Genomic DNA, 7,747 nt, shown 5'->3' on the forward strand with positions numbered 1-7,747 from the left:
AAGTCGTTTCGCTACACTGCAGTTCAGGCGATTCGCTAATATTTGAACTCAATTTGCTTCTTATGCAAACACTGTGAAACGTAGAAACAGCTAAGATTATTTTTCACACGACCGGATACCAAAGTAAACAATTAAATGATTCTTCGACTTCAGAGGTATTCGTTGACGCTTGGCTTTCCCTGGACAAGTTCATCAGTAAATTTTTCATGGTAGCAAGAAAATGAGTGTACTAATATGACATTAGCTCTATAATCACTATAATAATTTTGGCTGGCAAACACTTTGACTCGACAAGGTTTGTTTAGATTTTTCAAAGGATACGCTTCTCAGCGCCAGACTTGTGGATGAAGTGTGATATGCAAATCAACTAAGAAATGGTATCTAATGCGCCTGTGCACCAGGTGACTGTGTCCCTTTAAACAAACAAACAAACAAATAGCATTAAAGAAACAAACAAACAAACAAACAAACAATCAATATTTTTATAATTCTTCCGTAACCACGCAATATTAACCTTGTAGAGAGCTTAAAAGACTCCGTTGCTTTCTCTTATCGTTGCCAGCGTAGCTATGTCCGCTGTTGAACACATCCATGCGATACGAGAAGAAGAAAACCTTTGAGCTTACCTTCTATAACACCAGCCGTGATCGAGTAAGGACCCCAGGGAGGAATTGACCACGTGATATTTTCGCCACGAAGATATCTTCGATTCCTTTCCACGTGATCAACGTTGGGAATTTATTTTTATTTCTTTGTTTTTAATTTCATTTCTTATTTATTTTTTGTTTTTCCTGTCGAATTTTATTTTCATTTACTCGTGTTCTCTTTAACCGTTGTATTTCTTAGTTTTGTTTATTTTATTTCATTTTATTTTTTAACCTGTGGATTTTTTTTTACTACCGTCACTCGTTTTCTCGTTACTCCGTTACTCGTTACTGCGTTACTCTGTTCAGTAACACCTACTTTCAACCGTCTGCTAGGGAACATTAGATGCGGTGCTAACGCAAGATTCATGAACCCAGCGAATCTGAAGACATGCATATTTATGAGCAAAATGACTCAGGCCCAGTCCACACTGACGCGTTTTCAATAGTATCCGTTTTCGGTGTCATCGAAAAAATAGTCGATCGATCCGCGTCCACTCTAAAACGCTCAAAAACGCTGAATGACATGCTGTTTCGTAGGTTAGCGCTATCATGGGAAATCTTGAAAGATCCAATGCCCTTACAACAGATGTTCTACTTCTATGAAAAACCAAGATAAGGTTGAATAGAACAAGTTTAAGCTCAAAACCTGAGGCTACGAAATATGCTTGTAGCATTGGGAAAGCATGCTTCCATCCGCCATTTTTGATTTCGAAAGAATGCGAAGCCTCGGTACGAGTCAAATGGTGCGGGTGACGTTAGCGTTTTCAAATCGATTCGTTTTCGACTGTCCACAATAGTTCTGATTTGTATGCGATTTCATTTGTATCAACTTTCGAGAGTGTTTTCAAATCGGTGCGTTTTCTATGAAAACGCACAGCGTCTTAGTTTGGACAGAAGGCGTAAACGCATCGAAACGCATGTATGCCTTTCCAAACGAAAACGCATTAGTGTGGACAGCGACTCATTCTCTGCTCATTATGTAATATAAAAAATACAAACACAAATTTTCAAGTAAATCATTTTCCACTATTTTTGACAGTTTAATTCAAATTTTCCACAGTTTTTAACCCTATCTAGACCGGAAGGGGGGTGATTGTGTTTTATATGTATTATTTTATTCGTATTTTAAAACATTTGTTCTTAGCATGTTCTTAAATTTTAGTTCATGTTCTTATGAAAGAGGTTCTTATAAAAAAAAAAATAGTGTACTGCAACATATCCCGCCGACATCATGTGATCTGAGCCTTCTAGCAATCCGTCAATTATTTCCCTTTGGCCTTTGTTTTAGTTCCCTGTGATTTCGGCCCTTGCGTCCCGTACAATGTTACTAGTTTTTCTAAGCCGCCCTACGGTAAAATCTTTCGCTCTGTCCGTGCCAGCCATACACCAATTTGTTCACCGCTACACCGGATTGTTGCTTTCCATATCTTAACACATGAAGAACGACAGTTGCACAGGAAAAATAATGTCAAAGGACTTTCTTCAAGTATCACAAACGAGACAAAATCTTTGATTAAACAGAAACATTTAGGGTGTTACATTCCTTTTATTTGTAAGTACAGAAATAAAGCAGGTAACATTTTCGCGCACACCAAAAGAATATCCAAATTGCTGTTTTTCACAGACATCGTCACAAACGTTTCGGTTCAAACTGTTGGACACACGTTTCCTCTATTCTGTAATGAGAAAAATAAGAGCATTGTAAATTGATTTAAAATTGAGATTTTAAAAACATTCTTAGCATCAATGGCATACCAGTAAACTAGTGGTTGCAAATCATGAATACGAGAGGCGTCCAACACATCCTCGTGGAGTACATTGAATTGTTAAATCTAATCAGCAGTTTACAAATGAGCGTTAGAAATAATACGCATTTGCATTAATTAGTTTGGCTTTCCTGAGATTTGTGATTGGTTCGCAAGCCACGCGCATGTTCTTTAACCAATGAGAAGCAAGACCAGAACCAATAATAACGCGACTTGCGGGCACTCCCCTCCCTTCCCCCCCCCCCCCCCCCCCACCACTGGTTTACGCCGGTGTTAAATGTTGTCATCGGTTTGTTGTGACGTTGAGAGGTTCTGCGATTGATAACAGTAATTAATTTAAACTGAATGATTTTGTTTTTATGGCACTGAATTGAAATCCGCTCTAATCATATCTCAACTTCTTATTAGTATCATTTTAAATATAGTAACCGTATATTTCCAATTTTTACTTAGCTTTTTACAGCCCCTGAAGAAAGTTGATATTTTCTAACCGAAATATTGGGCAATAAAATTATTTCAACCGTCCCATCAGCCTTGCATTTGATTTTACGTTTTATTCAACATTGCTGATCCTGATCTACACAAAGATCCGGCTTCACTTAGCAACTCTTTGTACATCTGGTCCTTGTATTATTCAACAGTTGCCCTAATCACATTGCCCGTCAGCGAAGTGTTCTTTTCCGTCGTATTAATATTCTAAGCTGTCAAGACTAGGGGACTCTGCTCTGGCTCATTGATGTGGATATTGAGCATGCGTTCACGAAAGACAGCGAGGAACAAGAAGCAGATTATGTCGAGTAATAAGCATTGTTGTATGTTTTAAAACCAGATTTAGATTAATTGGTTCATTTGTTTTCTGACACTGATTCCCAGGTAAGACTATTACCCTCCAAGGAATATTCTTACACGTTTCTTTTGTTATTCTACTTACAGTCTGTATAAGAAAATCAATACTTCTCAAAAAGTCTACCAAATTCTCTCCGATTTAAGAAATATAAATCCAATGATTTGTTTTGTTAACTCTGGCATGTACCAGCCTTTAATCAGCGTGAAAGCAGAAAATACTCAATTACATCCTCGGTTCTTCCTGATTTACCTGTGACTCCTTCATTACTCTTTTTCAGTAGGAATATAAGTACGAGTATATCTAACTCGTTCTCAGAAAACTGTGAGCTTCAAACAATAAGAAAAGAGCTTTATCACACGGCGGCCATGTTTAGTCTCAGGAGACTAAAGAGCTGAGCTTTGTTTTTGAACGGCAAGCCTCGCACTGAATTGGCGTCTGGCCGAGGCTTGCCGTGTGAATACAAGCCTTTAAATCCCCTAAGACCCAACATGGCCGCCGAGTGAAAAAGGTATATCTGCCTCATATTTAAAAGCCAGGCATAGATTATGATTTTTCAATTGTTTTGCAAAAAGAGTCTTTTTCTAGCTCCTCTTTCTACAAGTCTAATGTACCTCCTCCTTGCCAGCTTACAGAAAAAAAGACCTTCAATTCTCAGAGAATGTCTTCCATGGCATTGACGGGACCCAGTTTGAAAGGATGGGATCCTACACATGATACTGGAGTTCCCTGTTTTTGTTGGGGTGCATAAAAGAATCACTTTATTCAAGTGTCAATGTATTTAGCGCGCAGCACTAATTGGGAACACTTTCCAAATCGAATTGGAATTTAGAAGTGTTGGTTTTTGAGGAGAGGGGTAAACCGGAGTACCCGAAGATAAAAACCTCTCGGAGCAAAGACGAGAACCAACAATAAACTCAACCCACATATGATGCCGAGCCCGTTTTTGTAGCAAAAACATATAAAGAATTTACGATCGGGTTTGATTATGTAACTCACTGATTGAGGAAGTGGGGTGGCGAGATTTACTACAAATCGCACAGCATATTAAAAGGAAATTAACCAGAGCAAATGCGAATTACTTTCGACAAATCGCTCCATCTCAAAAAAGTCGTAATACCTGAACCAGGGAACTCTGCTTTGCAACCCGATATCTCGCACATTACAACAGAACAGAAGCCAAAATCTTTACATATTTTGTTCATCCCGTTGTATTCCCCACGGGACATACAAACACGCTCAAAGGCGCTGCCATCCTTCGTCTTGAAAGCAACACACAGGTCTTTGATGGGCTGTCCCGGGTAGGTGTTGCACTCCTGCAAGCGAATGTTGCTTTCACAGTCACTCTCTGCATTTGGTTCTTTGCCTTGACAAATTGGGCATGAAAATGTCCCTACGAGGGAGGAAAACAGGTACAGTCAATCAGTGTGTTGACATTGGCGTTGGCACTGCAAGAGAAGGAAATACGTTGTTGAGTTTAATGATATATTTATTTATTGATACTTACTCACTTACTCACTCACTCACTCACTCACTCACTCACTCACTCACTCACTCACTCACTCACTCACTCACTCACTCACTCACTCACTCACTCACTCACTCACTCACTCACTCACTCACTCACTTACTTACTTACTTACTTACTTACTTGCTTGCTTGCTTGCTTCCTTACTTAAAACAGGCAGGAAATGCTAGCAAACTAGTTTGTTAGATTTTCGTCAATTTTATCTGCAAACTGCTTAGTATAACAAGTAATTTATTACGTGGCTTGATGTTGTGATGGGAATTATAATTTAACATTTCTTTTTGTTTTCAGACTTTAGGATTTCTTTCTTCAAAGGAGTTGATTGTCATTGAAGTCATGTCAAGTAAAGTTTAGGGCTAGTGAGGGCACAGAAATGCCCAGGCTGAATTGATTTCAGTGACATATTTTCTTCTCCGTAAAGTAAAAGAACTTGTTGACATTACGCCAAACAAACTTGCAGATTACCATTATTTATTCCGACTTATTTTACAGAGAGGAATCGTTGGCTCTGCCTGTGTTATGATATTAGGGAAGAACTAACAATTGATTCAAGCATCATTGAGATATGAAAGACGCGGGAATTTCAGAGAGTAAGTGAGTGTACTACTATACAATACTTTATTGTTAATTCTCCCCGAGGGTTTTTTCAGAATTAATTTACAATATGTATATATAATACAACTAAGACTAACAATATAAAATATAATAACTTACATCTCTTGATATATAGATAACAACGCAAATTTGCTACTGCTAATAATAATAATTAACAATGTAATAGTATTCCGGTGTCCTATTACTTCATTAATTCTGCCTTTGTGTGTTTTTTAAATGATCTTAATGATCGGGCAGTTGTAGTGTTGTTACTGAGACTATTCCACACTTTTGTTGCCCTACAAAGAAAGCCACTCTAGGAAAGCCGCTGTTCGGCATCCTGGCAGGTTTAGATCTTCACTTTTGCGGAGGTTGTAAGCGTGCGCATTGGATCGCTTCCCTATTTTACAGCTAATGTATGGTGGCACTATATTGTGCTCTCTCTCTCTCTCTCTCTCTCTCTCTCTCTCTCTCTCTCTCTCTCTCTCTCTCTATAAGCCAGATTGTCACCCAGCGAGGGAACCGCATAATTCTAAAGGCCAAGATGAAGTTACCAACCCAAACAGCACAACTGGGACAATAAAAGACCAGTCAACGACCAGCAACAACAAACCGGGAAGTTCTAAGAACAAAGCAAATACGAAAAAAACGAAGATGGCACCACAACCGACTCCAGTGCAAACCGAGGCCGATGAACAACCAAGAAAGAAAAATGTTGTTGTCTTGGGTGATTCTATTGTGAAAGGCATACACGGATGGAGGCTCTCTAGGACAAGAAATGCACCATTGGTGACAGTAAAATCGTTCCCTGCTTCGACAACAGAGGACATGGAGAGCTACTGCATACCAACGATAAGAGCAGAGCCCGATGAACTTATCTTGCATGTTGGAACAAACGATTTGCAAATGAACACGTCCCGCCAAGTTATTGACAATATTGTCAACCTTGCCGATAATATTTCTCAAAACTGCACAAGTGAAGTGACGATCTCCTCGCTTTTAAAGCGTCTCGACAAGCCGAATCTTGATAGTAAAGTGACGGAAATCAACAACGGTTTGCGTAAATTCGCGACCAACAGAGGTTGGAAGTTTATTTCGCACAACAACATTAATCGAAAGAATCATTTTAACTCCAGTGGCCTACACCTTTCACACGAAGGTAATTCCCTGTTTGCTTCTAATTTAATTAAGCATTTTAATTCTAGTAATACTCATTGAGGTGACAGCGAGAGTTCTATCCCTACTGACGTGCGTAAATGTCTGTCCCTAGTACCGCAAACTAGGGGTTTTAAAATTGCGTCTTTGAATATTGCTAGTCTCCCTGCTCACATCGACGAGTTGAGACTTTTTATGGCTGATAAAAATCTGGATGTTTTAGCGATTAACGAAACAAGACTAAGTGATTCAATTGATAACTCTTGCATTCACATCCAAGGATATGACATAGTTAGAAGGGATAGAAATCGTAACGGTGGAGGAGTATGTCTATATATTCGCTCTTCAATAAATTTCAAAACACGATCAAGCCTCATGAGCGACATCTACGAGGCAATTGTTGTTGAAATATTTAAACCAAATTCTCAGCCTTTTTGTATTGTTGCTGTTTATAGGCCCCCGGGAACCGAAGACGAATTCTTTTGCTATTTTGAAGATGTAATTAAATCTCTCGACTTTGAAAACAAAGAGATTATTGTCATTGGTGACATGAACTGTAATTATTTGGCCGAAAGTAGAAATTCTGAACTGATCAATTTAACTGAAATCAGTGAAGTCTACCAGCTCACACAAATTATAAACAAACCAACTAGAATAACGGTAACTTCAAAATCGTTAATCGATTTAATTTTTACAAACCAAGAATCAAGAGTTGTGTCTCATGGAGTGATTGACTGCGGAATCAGCGACCACTGCCTTGTATATGTTGTTCGGAAAATTGCAGTTCCCACCAACAATAGACATAAATATATTACCACAAGGTCTTTCAAGAATTTCAACTCAAGTTTCTTTATTCAAGAACTGCAGACATTACCCTGGGGAGATATTGAGTTTTTGGATTCGCCAGATGAAATGTGGGATGTTTGGAAACAACTTTTCACTAGTGTTGCTAACAAACATGCCCCACTAAAAACAAAACGAGTGCGACATAAAGTGTCGCCTTGGCTCACGCCTGATTTGAAAGGAATGATTATAAAACGTAATCATCTCAAAAAGAAGGCAGTGCGTTCGGGGGACTTAAACGATTGGAATGAGTATAGACGCGTTAGAAATAAAACAAACAATAAATTACGGGACACTAAAGCTGCTTATTACCATAAAGAAATCGAAAAAATTCCGGTAACGTAAGAGAGATATGGAAAACTATTAATGA

At 38.6% G+C, this 7,747-nt stretch overlaps 1 protein-coding gene across 3 annotated transcripts in view; it reads right to left on the reverse strand.

Annotated features, from left to right (window-relative positions):
* Positions 1-2,274: 2,274 nt before the first annotated feature.
* Positions 2,275-7,747, reverse strand: part of LOC146474572 (uncharacterized) — a 12,616-nt gene continuing 7,143 nt past the window's right edge. For 2 of the 3 annotated variants that reach the window (XM_085116918.1, XM_085116919.1), the window contains exon 3: positions 3,458-4,650. In XM_085116918.1, the coding sequence (XP_084973044.1) occupies positions 4,316-4,650 (335 nt within the window). In that variant the 3' untranslated portion in view covers positions 3,458-4,315. Of the gene's footprint in view, positions 2,324-3,457; positions 4,651-7,747 lie in introns of those variants that run through there. The other variant, XM_085116920.1, reaches the window with a different exon arrangement.

The sequence above is a fragment of the Pavona decussata genome, unplaced genomic scaffold (assembly GCF_977016875.1).
Source record: "Pavona decussata unplaced genomic scaffold, jaPavDecu1.1 SCAFFOLD_88, whole genome shotgun sequence".
In the NCBI taxonomy this organism is placed as follows: domain Eukaryota; kingdom Metazoa; phylum Cnidaria; class Anthozoa; order Scleractinia; family Agariciidae; genus Pavona; species Pavona decussata.